This window comes from Nyctibius grandis, chromosome 5, assembly GCF_013368605.1.
Source record: "Nyctibius grandis isolate bNycGra1 chromosome 5, bNycGra1.pri, whole genome shotgun sequence".
NCBI classification, from domain to species: domain Eukaryota; kingdom Metazoa; phylum Chordata; class Aves; order Nyctibiiformes; family Nyctibiidae; genus Nyctibius; species Nyctibius grandis.
The window spans coordinates 11992904-12013397 of record NC_090662.1 but is presented as its reverse complement, the minus strand read 5'-3'; the positions used below and the strand labels follow the sequence as shown (position 1 = coordinate 12013397).

At 35.5% G+C, this 20494-nt stretch overlaps 1 protein-coding gene across 4 annotated transcripts in view; it reads right to left on the bottom strand.

Moving 5' to 3' along the window:
• The window catches only part of CACNA2D1 (calcium voltage-gated channel auxiliary subunit alpha2delta 1), a 453094-nt gene that overhangs the window by 33362 nt on the left and 399238 nt on the right, over nucleotides 1-20494 (bottom strand). For all 4 annotated transcript variants that reach the window (XM_068400329.1, XM_068400331.1, XM_068400330.1 and 1 more), the window contains exons 19-24: nucleotides 16914-16970; nucleotides 12798-12869; nucleotides 11630-11701; nucleotides 5972-6033; nucleotides 3734-3810; nucleotides 1745-1805 (exon numbers count right to left, since the gene is read on the bottom strand). In XM_068400329.1, the coding sequence (XP_068256430.1) occupies nucleotides 1745-1805; nucleotides 3734-3810; nucleotides 5972-6033; nucleotides 11630-11701; nucleotides 12798-12869; nucleotides 16914-16970 (401 nt within the window). The remainder of the gene's footprint in view (nucleotides 1-1744; nucleotides 1806-3733; nucleotides 3811-5971; nucleotides 6034-11629; nucleotides 11702-12797; nucleotides 12870-16913; nucleotides 16971-20494) is intronic.

The following is a 20494-nucleotide window of genomic DNA, read 5'->3' as shown; positions in this document are numbered from 1 at the left end:
CTTTGCTACTGAAGCAGATAAATATGGCTCAGCAATTTTAAAGTCCAAGTAGGACTGTGCAAGTACAATGAGGTGGCTGGCACTACTACCAATTGACTACCATGGTCAATACTGGATGTTGACCATATTGAATATTCCAGGCATCTACAGGAAATAAAGGGTTCAAGTGCCTGCATAAATCTGAATTATAAGAAAATTCCATGTATGAGATAGAGCATAGTTTCCCAGAAAAAGCACTCAGAACTAGTGTTGGCCATGACATTAGGAGATCCTAGACCCTGTAAAGTAAAAAACAAAATGCCCAGTGAATTTAAACTGCTCCTGGATTAAACTGTACTGGAAAGTACATGGACTGCTGTTTGAAACATAGCCACTAAGGCCAGATTTACTGGATGAGGTCCTATCCTCTGAGAAGTCTTAAAGGTGATTCTAATAGGGTACACAGTACATAAGCATATAAACACTCTTTGTTTTGACATATGCAAAATGGATAAACGGTAAACTACTGTCCTTTACATAATCTAATAAAATAAAGCAATATATCATTGGACAATTCACTGAATACAAGCAAGCTCAATAAAAGTCACTGGCCATTTTGAAGGCAAATATTAGATGGTAACTGGCACTAAACAACTTTAAAATTAGACAATATTCAGCAGTAAAGAAGGGAGTTCTCTTTTTAAATCTCTTTTTATGTTAAATTAATTTTACAAACAAAAGAAGTCTGTTCAAGTATTTCATAAGAATAATCTATCTTATTACCCTTTACTTACTTTACCGTGATCCTGCAAGACTACAGACAGAATTTGCCTTACTATACCAACATTCACATTTAAACCGAGCTCCATATCAAAGAGGCTTTGTTCATGCAGATCAGACTAACAACTAGGGACTTGCTGGAAGCTGCGAATTGGTACAATTGATTATCAGTAACTTCAGTTCTTCAGAAAAGTTAAATTAAACAGTTAAGCTGAGAATACATTTGAAGAGAAAAAAAAAACATTTGTATGTTTTACATAGAAATCAATTTAAACCAGTCTAAATTTAAAAGGATACAGAAATTTATAAGATAAATAAGAAATGCAACAATTCTTAACTGATCTTGATGGTACAGCATTTTCTTCATTTATCATAACTATCTTTTAAAGGAACTTAATTTTTAAGAATTATTTATCATACCATGTTTTCCTTGCAAACATACATTTGTAAGAGCAGCAAGGGCTACACAATTTCAAATAAAAACAGGGAGCTAATGTACTTGATCAATTTTCAATTACAATCATTTTTGTTATGTTCAATGAATTAAAAATTAGTTCATCCTTAAGTGATAGTGAGCTTTGAAACACTTTATCTTGAAGTTGGAAAACATCTTGAGGTAAGTATTATGGTACCTATTCTACAAATGAGAAGCTAAGGTATAAAGTTGTAAAATCTTAAAAGTTAGAAACCCAAGAAATGAACAGACGTGTAAGATTTCCATTAAAAACATCAATAAAGGATAAGATGTCAGATTTTACAGATGGCTCTGATTAATATAAAAAGGAATGAGAGCCTGAATCCATTATTTACACTCTAGGAAGAAGAAAAGATTGATCTTGTAAAACATGAATTTAATAACTGCTCTTTTACTTAACGTTTTTTACCAAAATGAAACTTTATTGGTCAAGTCTGTATTTTGTGAATGTCATTATTCTGATCAAATGCCTATTTACTGCTGAAATAATACTTATTACTGGGAAATTACCTTGGTGCTATAAACGTATAGCCAGCTTCATCAAAATGATCAAGCTTCAATGTTTCTGAATCTACAAAGATGAAGAGTAAACACCAAGTAAGTAAACTGGGCTTTTTGCTATTATTTTTCTTCCCAAAATATTTGACTAGCCTTTGTGTGCATCCATGAATTTAGAAAGAAATGTTTATTTTGAGGCACTTTCCTACTAATATGCTGCGTACTTCTCAGTATTTCATAGTATAGGAAGAAATTACTTGATTTTTATATACAACATACACTCGGCAATAATAATGTATCTAACAACTTCCTTAGAGAAGACATTTCATTAGCATGACAACATGAAAACATCAGATGTTTTCCTTAGAATTACAATCCGATACAAAGATATACTTGGGGCACTGAGTTGTTAGAACACGAAGGAAAATGCTTCTAGTATTTTGTACAATAAAGTTTAAAAACTCATCCATGTAAGCACCGCTTTAAATGCTACTGAAAGTAATGGCTTTAAAAGCTGGTGAACACTGAACAAGCATTATTAAAAGCACTGAACACTAACAGGGCCAGACAAATAAGGATTAGAGATTAGCAACATATTGAAATGTGCATGACAACAGAAAAAGAATTCACATCTTTTTTTTAATTTATTTTCTATTGCTATGGTACTCAATGAACATGGGAAAAATCCTGAGATGAGGAATACAGAGGAGAATATCCAGTAGGAATAGAAATATAAGTGAAAAATATCAACTGCAGTAAACAGAAGGAAATTGAGCAACAAGAATATACTTGCCCTTTTTGATTGCCACTATCCATCAGAAAGAGAAAGCAGGGAAACAGAAAAAAACAGGGTAAAGCAAAAGGGGTCACAAACCAATATTTTATTCAAACAGCTCCTTGAATAAAAATATTGTGCATAGATAGATCAAAGGTTCAATTTACATACAGCTGTAGTCTGGAAGAAAGACAAATATCTTTGAAGACTGAAGAATATGTCCTTCTCAATTATTTCTCAAGTACCTTCTATATACTGTGGCTATTTCAAGGGTCTGTTTTGCAGGTTATATTGATATAAGTGCAAAACCAGATGATCTAATCCATTAAGAGAACCATATTCACTCTCTAAAACTTTAATTTTAAACTACTTACTATTTGACAAATTTACAAAATAAAACACTGCTTATTAAAAATCTGCCATATTCTACTTCATATGCAGGAGGTGATAGTAGAGGACAGTAATTTAGTGCTAATCAGGTTTTCTCTAAACTAACAGTATCTGTGCCTGTCAGAGATTCATAGTGCTTCTCTAAGTTTCTATTTAACTGCATATTTGTTCAAGTTTATTGTAACACTTGGATAAAGTTAAAAGGATGCGACAGGTTCTATTTTGTCTACTATCTAGATTACAGTTAAGCTACACTTAATAAAAAAAAAGCTTTTGAATACTCACAAGTATCATTTCCAATTATCTCTCTAGAATCTGTAAATGGCTTGAAATTAGTCTAATCCAAAAATACATTAAAAACATCCACTAAAACTATTTGTAAAGTGCAAAATAAAAACCTATCAGCAAGCCAAACCAAACAGCGCTTTCATATTAATCTATTTCTACAGGCAGTAGATGTAATTTGCTAAATATAATACTGTAACTACTGTAAAAACATCTATTTCATGACATTTAGCTAATAGAATGAAAAAATTAGTATCCAGACCCTTAAAATGACAGCAACAGAGGATACACAAAGCAATGATTCTATAGGTACAGAGCAAGGGGGAAGGGGTTGTCAGTGGAACTGGGGGACCTGCATATATTCTATCTTTATAGAATATTTCCTGTACCTTGGATGTTACAATGGGTTAGAATCATTGCTGCAGATTTTGGGTACACCATGATAACATCAGTGAATTCCACAAAATTTATGAATTTTAAACATTGCTTTTTTAAGTGAATCTGAGACTTGGCAACACGAGACAAAACCAGGGAGCCTTCATAGTACTTACATCTGGCTTGAGTTATTGGTTCTTCTATTTTGGCTTTAATATAATAAAAGCTGTATGATGGTAATACCAACGCCAAACTGCAATAGAAATGGGACAAATAAAGCAATTAAGTTATTTGCAGTGGTTTTCCAGTTTCAGCTTCTATGTGTTTTGAAGGCAATTGACAAGTTTGGAAGTTGGATCATCATGAGATGAAACAGTCATATAGTGACATACCAGCCTCACACTTTGTAGCAGACACAAGTAGGTTCATGCTGGTCTTGAAGTTCCCTGTGTTTATTTTCATTCTTATTTACACATTTAAGCATAAATTCACTTTTTAACAGATAAGCAAGGAATTTCCAAATAATTGCAAATAGTAAAATACATTATTTTTTCTATCTTCCTCTAATACATTTAGCATCCCAATGTAACACATGTCAAAGTGATCAGTGACCGTAAAAAAAAGCATGTGGTATTGCACTGATTTGCATCATCATATAATGACAGACTCTTCTTTTACTAATCAAACAACTACCAGTATTCATTAGGAAATGTATCTGTCAATATTTGAATTCATATTGCGTTCAAGATGCAAAACATTTTCTTGAATCATGCAGTCACCACTAAAAACCTTTGAACATCATTGCATAATAACATTTTAAGATTTGCAAAGCATTTGCAATGTATTTTCTTTTAGATTTTACTTATTTTTGTTCAAAGAATATATGGCTTCTTTTTGCAACTAAATTCAATACACGCATAGAAGAGTTCAGTTCTAAAAAGATATGTAAAGGACAGGAGGCACGAGTAATCATTAAAAGGTATCATCATCTTCCACATCACATCCTTAATATTTGCACTTGGATTTCATGACTGTAGAACTGCAATGGTTTCTAATGGATAGCCATAGAAATTAACATTGAAAAAGTTGTACAATTGAGCCATAAATGAGATGACCTTTAATGATACATTTGCCATTTAAATAGAATGTAAGTGAGATTGCTGAATATTTAGTGATAGCCTTCTACCAGTTCTCCTCTAGGGAAATCAGTAGCAGTTTACCTGCCATTAAGAGTTACTGCTAGCAGAAATTGCTAATTAAAATCTATAATTTTATGTTTAATAGGTTTGCTGCAATGTGCTGCAATGTGATTTATTGCTGTATCTCATGCCAGGGAGCTCAGTAAGAATTAAGAAGTCATATAAATCAAATGTATTTCCTTACTGATTGCTAGATGGCATAGTCTGATAAAAAACTTTATTTTCTTATAGAGTATAAAGATAGAGGCAGTTCAACAGAAAAATGGGATGCTGAATAAAATATGAAGTCCTACATTTACATTCTCTTGTTAAAACTGATCTGTTTGGGTTTGCAAACAAATTAACGTTTGCACACTGCTTTGGTAAAAATTTGACTTAATATTTGTACCATTTCCTTTTGAACTAGAGTAGTTTAACTTTTCTGAGACTTGGTAAACCTTAATTTGTTTTGGATAATGTCAAATTTCTACATTCCTTCTAATGTTACAGAGCTGTGTGCTTAAATGAGTTTGAAATAATATACATGTTAACGTTGCGTTCAAAGGGGGATGTGATTTTACCCATTACTTCATTTGTCCTTGCTGCCATTCACCGTATGATTTTTATATGCAAAGCAGTATCAGTGCTAATTAGTTAAAACTTGTCAAAAATAGATAATTTCAGAGATAATCAGTAGCATGACTCCTGCCCCTAAGATCTGACACGAAGGTTAGCAAAGTCATGATATAAGCAATAACTGTGACTGAAAAAGATCTGCACAAAACATGTCATATTTTTTATTTAGACAAAAATATAGCATCTTCCTTTTTAATATGCATATTAAAACAAGAACGCGGAGACAATGCAAAGAAAAGATGAAATAAGAGGAAGAATCTAAGAGAAAGTGTGCAATTAAGAATCAAAGTGTGGTGTGACACACGTAGAAGGAAAGGTAATATCATCAATCGTAAAAAGATTTTTTTCCTGCATACTGAAATACCCTAGTGATAAATCTCAACAGCTGGATGAAAGACTGAGGTTCTGGTCCTTACACAGAGCAACAATTCTGAGCTGTAAAACTGTAAAGGGACCCAGCAAATCATACGGGCCTGGAGACAAGATGATCTGGTCCTGGCTTAGGTAGTATAGAAAATGTGACACTAGAAATATTAAGAAAAATTAAAAAAAAAAGGACATTTAACTGCACAAAAGAAGTCAGAGAACAGAAATGAGTACCTGTAATCAGTGCCATTCACAGCAGTCCATGTATATGTTCTGTTTCCTTTATCAATATATCTCTACAAAGAGATATTGGAGGAAAAATAAATTATTAACTCTGAAGCGTCAATAAGCATGCCCTTTTCTTGAGAAATACAATGTAAAATAAAGTACAAATCTGTTGGAATTCTATTTATTATTATGCTAAAAGCATGAGTCGAGCTGCAACTCCTTTTCTTAAACAGTTTCCAAACATATTATGGAAAAAATCACCTATATCTTTTTTATTTAACATTAAAGAAATGCAAATTTAACTAAAACCAGACAAACATGCCCTATCATTTTCCCTTTTAAATTTATTGGCCAGACCTATGCAAACCTTCTTCCATGTGATTTAAATTTGATAAAAGATGTTATCTCCTTTATGGATCATTTTGCAGTTAAACTGTGAAAACAAAAACCCTCAGTTATACAAAGACTTTGTAAGTACCACTTTAACAACAAAACCAGCCAGTGCCTGTCCTTTCAGGTCACAGTACCACTGGCTAAATGTATTTAAATTTAAGTCATATCTACAGGCACAGCCAGGTAGTCCTCATTGTATAGGCACCTCATGCTAAACTTACACGTGATTCTAAGGATTGTGAAAAAATTAACATGGAGGTAAATGTTTATTTTTAAATAACTTAACACATTAGGACAAGCTTTACCATTCATTTTCTTTTGGTTGAAAAATGACGTGATAGACACAGTCTCACAGTTCCCCATAGGTTTAATCGTTAATGCACCTGGCTGAGCTGACATCGGTTTACTCAATTTTCCACTTTGAAAACTACAATTTTATACCAGCTGCAACATATTACTATTTTACAATCAGACATTTGTAAGTATGCCAGCAATGAAGTCTGTGCATCTGTTGCACTGCAACATTACAAACATCGGTGAAAGGTACCACTGGTATACATCTATGTTCTTCCTTTCCCTGTGGTAAAACAAAAGTGTGAAAATGACCACGGTTATGAAAAAGAGGTGTCTTTTTTGACATTTATGATTTGAAACCTTCTCATTATCTGGTTGCTGCTTTTTGGCACAGCATGATGGTGTAAGTAATTTAATAGTAATTTTGGAAAGAAAAAGTAAGAAAAGAAAGCAAAAACAAAAAAAAAGAAAGAAAGATGCAGGTATCAGTGTCCAATGCCCTGATGCATTTTCTATTTAAGTTAAAAAGATGGCTGAAGAGGTTCCTATCCAAGACTATTTATTTTTAATAATGTGCCTATACTATCACTTCAGCTCAAGAATAAGCAGACACTTGAACCTAGCACCGGCAGCCCCTCCAAATCAGGCACAGTGCTGTGGGTTGCACACCATGTTGGCGAGAGAGAAGCAATGCCCAAGGTGAGAGGGAAGGAAGAGAACTGGGCTCTTAGGAAACCCTGTTGCCACCAGCACTGTGAACATGGCTGAAAGCAAACTGGCTGAAATCTCCCTTCAAACATAATCCAGGAGATCACAAGTCCTCACATGTCTGCTCCCATTCACCTTTGCCTACTTCATTACTGAGTGGTCCGAGACCGTGTCATCCCCACCTGGTCGCTGCCAAATAACCTACACATGTTATTGCAGTTTTTGTGACCCTTCAGTTTTCGTTACTGCCCACCCCAGCTGCCCAAATGTGGCAATGCTTTTGTTCCTGTGGCATCTCTCTGTTAGTTGGAAAGCCCCTGAGGCCTTGCGAGACTCCAGCACACCCCACCCATGCTTGCTATGAGTCCAGTCTCTATGCTGTAGTATGAGGTCATCTCCCAAGACACAGCTGGGGCCAGCTGCAATACAAAAGGAAAGAAATGCAAACTTAAAACAAAAAGCAAAACAAAAAGGCCATCAATTTTAAGCCTCAAGACCGCAACTGTCAGTTCAGAGCAACTGACCACATCAGCCCTTTTTATAAGAAAATATATGAAGCTATCAAGTCCTAAGTGATGCAAGGCTCATGCATGGCCCGTGGTCTGAAACAGCTTTATTCTGGCTCTAGCAGCCTGGAGCTGGGACGGTGCAATGGCTTGAAGCAGTCACCAGACAGGTCCGAATAAAGGAAGAAATCTTGAGCCATAATGCAAGGGAAGGTGAGGGAAATTAATTTCATTGGGCACTTGAAGCATCTGGGATCAAGAGGTTTGGGATAATTGATTCAAATACAGATTGTAGTCTGGGTCGTGCATAACTGACGCATTCTTGTGCAGTCAGGGACGTCACATTCTACTCCCCCCACCTCAATGCTGTAGCCAACTCCAGCACTTGCAAGTGTAAATGATTCCCCTCCCTACCTCTTTGGGCAAACAGTTGCAGGATCAACTGTTTCAGGTCTTTTTTACCACACAGCCTGAGAAATGCATGCACAGCCTGAGATCTCTTCAACAACTTTGCCATGAATGTAATTTCTTGTATAATCCCAATGGTGTTATTGTATTTTTGTGACCTTCTAATCCTCCCTTTTCTAACCACCTATAATGAGCCCTTTTCACCCATACGCTTGGAAAGACATTCCTTAAACAAAACCACAACATAAGTCTGAAAATGTCCCAGTGAGTCCCTCCCTTCAGGAACAGCTTATCCCCAACGCAGATGCCAGCAGGACTTCAGACTCTCCAACAGTGGGTCACGAATGACCCAGTCTCCCTTCAGAACAGGGGGATAGGCTGGTGGCTTCCTAGACAGGATGGGTTCCTGACACAGGTGAGGTAGCAGAACTGACATCAGATGGGGCTTACCTTCCCTGCCTCAGGAAGCCCCTATTCATTCACCATCCTTCACCTCCAATAGTGGAACCATTCAGGAAAAGGTATAATTTTTTTCACACAGCAGGATTTCCCAATAGGTTGTGAAGTAGCATTGTAAAGCCTTACTCAGGAGGGCTGGGGTGGGGGCTTTATTGTGAAAAAGCACAGAAGAGAGTCCTCGCAGAAGGCAAGGAGACTGCTGGCACAGGTCTCTGCTTTAGAAGAACACGGGAAGAGGTGAATGGCAGCATGAAGTCGGATACAGAGAAGCAGTATGGGCACGTTTAGTGAGATCATGGGACTCCACAGGTTCAAGGACCACAGCTTACGGGCATGCTTTACACCTGGACAATGTAAGTGTATAACGCTTGAGTTAAGCTGGCTTCCCTCATAGAGACTAAAGTAGGAAAGTATGACTCTGCTGCCTACATGATCACGTGATTGTCATTATTATCATCTTTCAGCTAAGATTATCTACAGTTACATTTGTCTGCCCCCACTGAAGCTGAGGGTTTATATTCAAGAAGAGGGTCTATGAGGTTCTGCACTTTCTGAAGAGGGTATCAGAAGGCAGTGCCCAGCACTGAGTCAAATTCCCTAGACTCTGCAATACAAAATACCATGACACACTTTCTGCAACAAAGTCACAATCTTGTTAGCAGGGAGTTGAATGAATATACAGATTTTAATCTGTCTCCTCATAGGCGGACAAACATGTAAGTAAAGCCACTGATCTCCTCAATGACACCCATAGCTCAAGAATAAAAAATGCCTCTGATGGATTTGCACAGTTATGAAGATCTTGAGCATGGCTTCCTGTCCTTATTTGCACTCCTTTTCAATTACACTATTAGAAGCAGCATGCTTTGTCAAATCCAGTGCAGATACTAAGAAGCTGAGGAACAGTCATGAGAAGTCCAGCTTTGGAGCCCTCAGTACAGGAAAGACATGGACCTGTAGGAGCGTGTCCAAAGGAGGGCCACAAATATGATCAGAGGGATGGAGCACCTCTCCTGTGAGGACAGGCTGAGAGTTGTGGTTGTTCAGCCTGGAGAACAGAAGGCTCCGGAGAGACCTTATTGCCACCTTTCAATACTTAAAGATGGCTTATAAGAAAGATAGACAAACTTTTTAGTAGGACCTGTAGTTAACGGGACAAGGGGTAATGGTTTTAAACTAAAAGAGGGTAGATTCAGACTAGATATAAGGAAGAAATTTTTTACAATGAGGTTGGTGAAACACTGGAACAGGTTGCCCAGAGAGGTGGTAGATGTCCCATCCCTGGAAACATTCAAGGTCAGGTTGGACAGGGCTCTCAGCAACCTGATCGAGTTGAAGATGTCCCTGCTCATTGCAGGGGGGTTGGATTAGATGACCTTTAAAGGTCCCTTCCAACCCAAACTGTTCTATGATTCTATGATTCTAAGTATGTTCCCAAAGGTCTGTTGTGGAACGAAGTGACCATAAACTTGACATTGTGAAATCACAGCATGGATGAAAAATCAAGACATGTTGTGGAAAATTCAGCTCCATTTTCAGCCTCATCTAGCAAAGACAACATGTGTATTGCCACTGATTTTCACCCACTAATACAAGTAAGTTTCTACCATGTTTAATGCAAAAATAGACTAGGACTATGAAATACTTTTCTCTGTATCAAAGAGAGAATAAGTATGTAAGAATCTTCCCTCAATGCAGAATTGAGTAAGAGGACTGGTAATAGGAACTGCTCACTATTGTGTGTCACTTGGTGTAATCTGGCCAAAATTTAAAGCAAAGTTGAAAAGTTGCTACCATCTATTAGACGATGAATGGAATGTAAGTAAGAAATGTGTGGGTTTTAACAGAATAAAAACCCCCTAAACTCTGAGGCCTGATTTCCTACCAATTTAACTTCATTAACTTCTGTAGCATATGCCTTGTGAGAACGAGGAACTTTTCAGTGGAACATTGTGCCATTTAAGTACAAACAGCAGAGCCACTGGAGATATCAAAGTTACAGGAGATCAACAGGAGAGGACAGATAATACCACACATGAAAAATTAACTGCACACTCCCAAGCAATTCTGCTGAGTATTGTTACGGTGTGCTTATATATGTAAGTGTTGTGCAGTGTCTGCTTGATGTTGTATTTGCTTCACGTTCTTCTGCTAAGTCATTAAATTAGCTATCTTCAAGCTGTTTTACATTCAGAGTAAAACAGTTTCAAAAAGCTGTTTTAGAGCTGTAACTGTGGGGCATACTCTGGCCAGAACTGCTCCTTTGGCACACCAGTCATGATTTCTTCTCATTAAGGTCCCCAAGAAGTAGAGAATACACATAAGGATCCATATCAAACTTGAGTGTTTCCTATTGCTAGGAAACAGCAGCAATCCTTATCAGGAATGAGCATTTTGGACAAGAAAATAAAGAACTCAACAAGTTGTTCAGAAAGAACAAGTACATAATATAACTGTAAGACGAACTTCCTTATCCCAAAGAGTCTTCATTTACAGCATATAAATGTTATATTTTTTTTCTCACTACTTTCTTCCCATTCAACCACAACAGAAACCACCAAACCCATCCTCACACACCTCCGCAAGCAAATTAAGTACTTTGTTTTGTGATTCATACACAGAAGTAGGCTGGGTCCATTTCCTGGTAAACAGAGTAAACAGAGTATAAGACCTCATCGACAACTGCCTGATTAATGATGCACCAAAGAAACCAAGAAACAAAACAATTCTTCTTTTCATAAGCGCATAATTTCTTTTACTATTAAGCCAGTAAAACTAGTAAATCTTGAGGGAAAAATGATACAAACTGACATTACAAATTAACATCTTTTCACCATTTCACAGTATTTTTCTGGTTTTGTTTGTTCCTGTAAATGTAACTGTGTTCCTGTCTTACCTCATCTTGGGACTTGACTAGTGTTTCAAATGTTTTTTCTCCACTTTCTCCGTCTATCATTTTTTTCCGAATCTATTGGCAAGCAAAAAAAAAAAAAACAAGAACCAGGTGTTGCACGTATAATATATATATTATTTTATATAATATATAATATAATATATCTAATATTTCATAAAAACACAGAGAAAGGTAATGCATATAAAAGTCATAGCTCTTTAAAAAAAAGTTGTTTAAAATTTTCAGATTTTTCTAATTACAAGTTGCTTTGTCCAGATGTATACTGAATCAGTAGAGTTACGAAGCAACAATTCTGGTATACTTTGCATAGCAAGACTATCCCATAAAACCCCTTGATATTGGGCACTACAGAGAGCCTGAATTCTGTGTGGATGAGAAGGAGTTTTGCCTAGTATTTCTTATTCTTCCCGGCACATCTGTGTGACTCTGGTAGCAGCAGTGATTCACAAAAACATTTTTATACCAGTCTGTGAGTAATTCCTCTCTGAAGCAGAAGTTTCAAGGAAACTGATGGTGCAATTTAACAGTAATGTCATTATGAAAGAACAATTTCAAACAAAGTGAAAAATACATTAAAAAATTTAAAATGTTTTAAAAACCTCCATTTTCTTTCACAAAACTAACGAACTATTTTTAAAAATTCTGCTTTCTGAATGCATTACAAAATTAGTAACTGAAAAACATACAGAGGAATTAATTTGTTGTCAATACTTAACTTTATTTCTCAGTTCGCTCTCTCACCACAGCAATAATCTTGTGTTAGTAAGAGATAAGGAAATTTAAAATATTTCCAGTAATATATTAATATCCTATTAAAAAATGTTCTGTTCTGAAAAATTTACAGGCCTTCTCCCCAGGAATTGTCACTTGATGAAGAATTATTTAAACAGCAATCATGATATCTTTCAAAATGAGAGGACTGTAATGCATTGTCTTTGCCTATGAATAATACCAGTTCTCAATTTGTTTCTCAGATTGAAGTTCTCAATTATAACTTCATCTGTCTATAAAATCATCATCTTGACAAATTTAAAATTCACATTTACTGTGAAATAGATTCCCATTCAAAATCTAGAACATTTACTACTTTTCAGTTATTACACAGTGAAATACAAGCAGCAACAGGTACTAAGAAACCAGGTAATCTCACCTCAACTTTAATATCATTTTCCAATTCAGCATCTAGAAAATCCAGCGTAACAGGCTCCTGGGATTTAGGATTCTGAAGCAGAAGGTATTGAATGACCAAATAATAAAGAGAGAGTACTGTAATTTTACAAATCATTCTAATCCCTTCATTTCTAAGTAAGCTACTTAACTGGGCTTACTTACCCATCTATTTTAATATCTTACAGCATGATGAATTACTAGTGGCCCTTTCTCATTTATTTTACTTCATTGGATAGAGAGGTTAATTGGACAAGTGAAAATCAAATTAACACTAATGGCTAGTGTCCATCCACAGTCTGTCATGTATGGGGCTCATGCTGGCAAGCTGCTTCCCCTACTGCTGGTATGTCACAGGCTGTAACGGTGGGAGAAGATGCATCAGAGGAAGCATCAGATATGAATCTCTCATTAGGTGTCCCGCCCCTGAGAAGGGAGAGGGAAATTTGGGGGAGTTTTCCAGCTGACTGGTAAGATGGGAAATTGTACTCTTTTGCAATTCTGCCAAAAGCAGACTACAGACTTGCTGTTATGAGGTGGGAATGGACTGCGGCTCAAGATTCAAAGAGGCAGCAATTATAATAGAGGATTTCTTTATTATAAGAAAATAAAAATCACTTTTATTGTCAGCATTACAGGACTTCCCCGAGCACCTTGCCGTTTTCAAAGGATTTCTCTTGACATCACTACTATTACCTCAATTTAAGAGATGGAAACCTGTAGCACGGAAATACTGTGACCCAGCAACTTCAAGACCTAAGGAATGTACATGATGTCGACCCTCAACTATGGAGCACAGAGAAGTTTAGTGATGTGCATCTGTAGTAACCCTGGTCCCATAGGAGTGTGGGAAGACCACTGGAGCTCTGCTGAACTAGCTCAGACCACCCTTCAGCCTCTCCTCCCTTCTCAGTTGCAGTCTGCATTTACTTGGACAGAGCCATCTTCTGTACGAGTTGTTAGGAATCCAACTCCTTTCTTTTTGAGTAATTTTGGCTAAGCCCCATTGACTTTATATTACGTGTGGTGTAAAAATCCTGAATTCTCATCATCAGTAGTTATTTAATGCACCCATCTAATGAAAGATCTTTAGAAAAAAGAGTATGAGGATATATAATTTAACCATTCAAACCTGATAGTTTAGAATAGAAAAAAGTTCAGTTTTAGTAATTTATTTTGATTGACAATAATTTGCTTTGTGTAATAGGACTGTTCATACATGAAAGGATCTCAAAATCTAGTTTTATGAGCAACTGAGCACTGTTTCTCATATGATTAGCAACACAAAACTTGTCATAGCTGATACTGTTATTTGAATAGTGTAAATTCTGATAATGATATTTTTAGAGGATTTCAGTGATTCAGCTATACTAACTTATTTACAGGGTAGACTGAAGTCCTTTCTTTCAAAATGATGACTATATTTCTTCTATCCTAACATCCTCTGGCGAAAGTACATGACAAATGTACATGTGACTATTCTATCAAAGAATGCAAACATGTTTCATCACAATATATGTATGTATTTCCAGTTCCAACTGGAAGAAAGTAATGTCCTGAATAGCTGGTAAAAGATATCTTCATATAATTGTCTGGAGCATTATGAGCTTAACAATAGTCCTTATTTTCAAGACTGTTATAGAATAGTGTCAGAAGACATAAGATTATTCCTTCATATTCTTGAGGAGCAAATGTACATATTTCTGGGTATATGGAATCATTCCTTTTCTTAGCAAGTAAGACTTACTGTCTGCTATGAGAAAAGCCAATAAATTTATTCTCAGAAAGAGAATATGTACTGGAAATATTTCAGACAAAGTTCTGGATATTTCTTTTAAATGTCGACTGATAACTTCAAAGAAATTTTTATGTTCCTATTTATATAGGATAGATAAAACAAGTAACTAATACAATAGCATTAACATATGCTCTCTACTAATTCAAAACATTTTAATTACTGTTATGCAGTTCCTTTTTTCCCCCCCAACAAATCCACACTGTCAAAATAAATAGCAAAAGGCTAAAATGTAAAAATAAATTAAAAAATACATTCTCTTACATGCAATGGATAATGAATAGCATGGTCAAACCCAAACAGCATGCATGAAGGCATTGGCATGGCAGAGGAGGCATTTGTGGGGTTCACATTCCATTCCAACACACAAAGGAACAAAGAAGAAAAGAAATGGTAAAAAAAAGAAAAACAAAAGCCATCACATCAAATCAAAGTCAATATTCATTTCAAATGATAACCTGGGCTAATCATAGTTAAGGAGTCCCAAAGACAAAATAGTCAACTTTAACAGTCCGTCAAAATTCAAGTATACATTAGCTCTTTGCTCTTGTTCTTTTTAAGACTTATAGTATATCACCACACATTCTTTATAAGGTATTTATTAATGACTTTTAATAGATGAAGAAACTAAGCATGTATAGATACATTATGTGATGTGCCTGAGGCACAAAGAAATCCATTAGAAATTGGAACAGAAAATTCCTAGCCCCGTACTTTAAATGGAAGACTCTTTTCGCTGCTAAGTTTTTTCCCCAAGAATGTGTTTTTACCAGTATTTGGGCTCCATATTTTTTTCTTCCAAGGTTGCCATTTAGTGGGATTTATTCCAAGCCGTGAAGAAACAAACTTACTGTTCAGTTTGCTCTTCTCTTTAACCAGTCATGCACGTGACATGACTAGAATAAGTGCAACACCACCACATTCACCAGCACAACTTAATAAAACAAAACAGAATTAAATCACTAGCAATGAAGCATGCAAATAAAGGGAGAGCAATCCATTTTAAGCATGATAAATAAAGGCAAAGATCTATTACTTCAATGACAAATCAAGAAGGAAACAAAGAAAGAAAGAACTGGTGCAGCAACGTAAAAAAAAGGTTCATTAAAATGTCATTGTTGTGCGTTTTGGGAGGTCAGTTTTCTCACAAAGTCTATGGAAGTTGTCTTTGGTGTGAGTTGCAGGAATCTAGTTCCTACTTATACCTGCAGTACTAATGAAGACACAGGCTGTTAGGCTTTTAAAATAAATGATGGTAAGAAGGTGGTAAAATCCTGGGTCACAGAGAGTCCCAGGAGCATCTGGAGTGGTTGGGAGCCCAGGGCTACACCTCCCTGGGCAGCCAGCACAGCCAGGCAAACCCAGCAACAGCCAAATCACACCACAGCATGTTGAGGAGCCAGAGGTGCTCAGAAAATTGAGATTTTTTTTTATGTTCCAGTGCTGCTCTCTCCAGTGTATAAACAAAAAATTCAGCCTAGAAGTGGTCTTCTAGATACGGTATAACCATAGCCACTTGAGGCTGGGTGAAATAACAGAATTGAATTAGATCAGGATTTTACACCATGTTTTACTGGTGGTGTTATGCAAGCCACCGGTTTTGCATTATATATTCACATATGTTTAAGAAATTAACATGGTATATCCTACCTAATTTTGCTATTTTGCTAGTTACATAGTTAATCTATTCTTTTAATGGTTTTTAAGTTTTCATTAAGTGTTTTCTGCTCAGGGATTGCATTACATAAATGTTACTAATTTCCTTTTCCCTGTTCACTTAATGGCAGTTAATCTTCTGGAGTTGGGTTTGCTAAACCAAGAAACCTGATGTAAATAGCAGATAAAACATTTGCCCTACTCTGATTTCCCCAGAAAAAAAACCTGAACAGTTCATTCGAGTTCTGTAATGTTAAACAGCATACACTGTACAATAAAACTTGGCAATAAAGTCATAAGAATGATCTCTTGACTTTGGGTTTATGCAAGCAAAGCCAGCACAAGTAGTCTCTTATTTTTCCAGTCTTCAAATTAATTTCAAAATCTGAAGAATAATTTTTACAGCACAGCTCTAATTAGCACCTATTAGTAAAGCACCATAATTTAATGGAATGCTTTTCACTACAGCCAATAACATGTTTTCTATTATTTAAACAAGGAAGGATGCAAGCTTCATGCTTTGGAAGCTGTTTGCCAAAGTAAACAGTTCTCTAGTTAGATTTTTCCTAGTAAGCAGAACAGAAGCTTTCTAATTGTATTTCCAAGTCTATGCATTCTGATGCACTAATCACCTCCATCCAAAGTTACCTGTACATTGGGTCTCCTTTTTCTCAAATTAACTTTTGGTATGCCCACACCAATTTGCTGAAGTAACAAAGAGCAGTAATTTGTATTTTTACGCTATTAGTAAACAGACTACTTATAGAATGGAAGTCTTCCCTCAACATCTATACTCCCCAGTGCACATTTACTGGAAGCAGAGACTAGCCCTCATTCTGGTCAAGAGTTCTGAGCTCTCTGTCAGAATTACACACAGGTTTTGTCTACGGAAACAAAAACCAGACGTATGTGAAACGATGTGAATTAAGTTAACAGAGAGCTCTCCCTCCCACATACTCTGCCAGAATTAAAATATAGAATGAGAAGAGTTTCACTTTTTGTTTACTGTTACATCTGCTCTTAAAACCATCTCCTCTTATCTCTCTTTCAAAACCATAAACCATAAGACAAAATAGTGGACCCTTCTGAAGGCATCTGGAGCTTTAGAAATACTGTTAAATGCATTTTGATCAGAATCATAATGAAAATGAAGAAAAGGATGATAATCTTTAGAACAGATGCAGAAATTGAATTATTTACTGTTGTTGAATCTTATCTAAGACTGATCTTGTTAACACATGCTTAATGCACTCACTTCAGCGACTATGTTTATTTGGTGGAGTATCCACCTGTTTTCTCCCAGGACAATGGGAAAAATACATGCACATACACACAGAAACACAAAGAAAATTGGCAGAAAAACATAAAATTAAGCATTTGTTTAAAAATGTAATATAACTAACTACACAAACTTGAAAAATGATGTTTTAAGCAGTTTAAAACTATATTAAACTGAAAGATAAAAAAAAAGGTTTCCTGTGTTATGCTTTGACATAGTTTTCATGTGCAAATAAGAAAATGACAGGAAAGTTCTTAATGATTTCAATCTGCTTATGAGCCTGCCTTTGTTAAATTTTCTCAGTTGTGCAAATGACTTTATAAGTTCTGAATTTCTAGGTTTTTTTTTTGTGAGATCATACTGCAAGACAATTTCTTGAAATACTGTGTTGAACCAGTTTTGATTTGAGGAAACAGATTTTCAGAAGGAAAGCAGAAGACATTCAAAAGAAGGGACCATTGGAAGTTTAATACACCCTCACCTCTTCAAAGGTAAAGACGTAGGTATGTTTTAGTTTACATCTATTGAAAAATTGCTGGCAAAGAGGGTTAAGATGTTGTTTGTTAATAAGTTAACAGCTATCAGAATGTTCAATTAAAATTAATATGACATGTTATAGAAAGTCCATGAGTTCTAAATACATCTGTCTTTGTAGTGTACCTTAATTTTAAAACGTAGTTCTTGTATCAGTCTGAATAGCATGCACCACCCCAAACAAACTGGGAGTGAAAAAGTCTAGTCTGTGTAACTGTTAATAACAACAATAACAGTAATAATAATGCATATGCTTAATATGGCATTTAGACATTGTACAACATAAAACATATAACATATAAAATATCCTTTTTTAAACATACTCTAAATCAAACATTTGAGCAGCATGTGAAGCATCTCTGGACATCCATATCCTTTTAAGCAGAAAACCACACAGAGAAACCATGATAATTAGTTTCCTAATAATCCATCTCAGTCAGCCTAGATTTAGTTGGGGCTAGCTGAGTTTTTCACTCTCTAACAAAGGTTCTTTATCCTCCAATGTTATGAGTTTACACTGCAGTATGACAGCATGTGTAAGACAAACTGAATCCATATCCATTAGTTCCTCACAAGATTGTGCTAAACCGAGAATACTACATTGCTTCGTTTTATATTCCTTCTGTTAACAAAAAGATAGTTTCATTAGCATATAAGGAAAATAAACCACTCACTATCATCTGAGTTTCTAGTAATCTCTAATGAAGAAAAGATTTGGTCAGTAACGATGCATATATTTGTCTCAGAATAATTTACCAAGCAAAATCATGACATCAAAACTTCCATTTTTTAACACATGAAAACCTAATGCATATATTGAGAAACTGATTTATGAAGACTATATAAAAACCTTCTTTTCTTTTTTTTTCCTTTTCTTTTTAAAAGGGTCCTTTCAAAATAAATCAAAAGAGATTTCATCAATAGTTAAGATCAAGTTATTATCTTCTTCAGAAACATTTTTTTCTTTCTTCTTTTGTTACACACTTGGCAAAAGATTTCAAGCATATTCATTACTTCACCACGAAATTAATTCACATATTCATAATGCTGACTTCCCCTAACTTAAGAATTAATTGAATCACTAAAATATGTAGACAAATTCTTCATTTGTTTCTCCTCCTTTGACAGTCAAAGACTGAAATACTGAAAAGGGGGTCTGCTATCCCTCTTGTAGCTATGATAGGGCTTTCTGGTGAAGAAACAAGAGAGGACAGTCGCACAGCCAAGAGGGCAAGGACTTGCTGCTATTCTGCCACACGAACATGGCTGGGAGGAATAAAGTGATCGGTATGCATCCAATTTACAGAAAAAAACCCAGTATTTCCATGCCTAAAGGCAGCAAATACAGGCTTCCATTACCTAAGAAGTTTCTCTAAAGTGTACTAAATGCTAAAAAATAACTTAGGAGTAGGGTGCCTCACTAGCCTTATTTGCCTTTGTATTGACAGCTTGCATTTATCTTGGCCACACATTGCACAAACCATCCTAATGAGAAAGTTTAATATTGACCAGCGAACTACAAAGATATATTGTTTGGTCTTCAATACTTATAGTGATTTTTTATCTGTAAATAATCCATACATTTCTCTCAATCTGGAGTGATATTTTATTTTTAGTTAATTAAATTTTAACTTTGTCTTTTATATAATGCTGCATTTATGCACTATAAACTTATGAGACAAAATTTGCTGAAAGTATGTTTCTAATGTAATTAAAATACAAACATTTTTCAAATATTCCACTAAACAGATTGTTTCACATGGAGAAACCCTTCACTCAAATAAAGATTAAAGTTCTGATTTCAGGAGAAAAACCATCCATTCATGTTGAAATATCTCATCAAAGCCAGAGAGGCAACTTATTTAAGAAGATGTAATGTAGGAGTCCCCACAGGGTCAGGACTACAGTTAATGGATATAAAGCCAGACTGAAATATTGGGTTCAAATTTTCCTGAAATTTGAGGAAAGTTGCGTCCTAATCAGATTTAGATAAAGGTTTCATCTTTAAAGACGAAAGACATTTAACTACTAAAAAATGTAGCATTCTGGGAAAAGGTGCTCAGCTAGATCCACCCCAACTCTGCAGCTCAGGTATCAGCTCTGGTAAACAGGAAATAAGCAAATAAAAAAATATGAAAATACAAGAAAAATACATTGTGCTTGCCCCCAATTTCTGTGGTTTTGCAAATACAGAAGTTGTAATTTCTGAAAGGAGAAAGCATCACTAAATAAACATGCACTAGTAAACTCCTTAGAATTTGCTTTAAAAGCATCTTGTAACACACTACAAGTACTTCACAATGATATTACAGCTACCACTAGTTGTTTTTATATTAACAGGCATACTAAAACACTTATTTCACTTACAAAAATGTGTGTGGAAAATATACATCTTTTTTATTTTATTGATATCAAA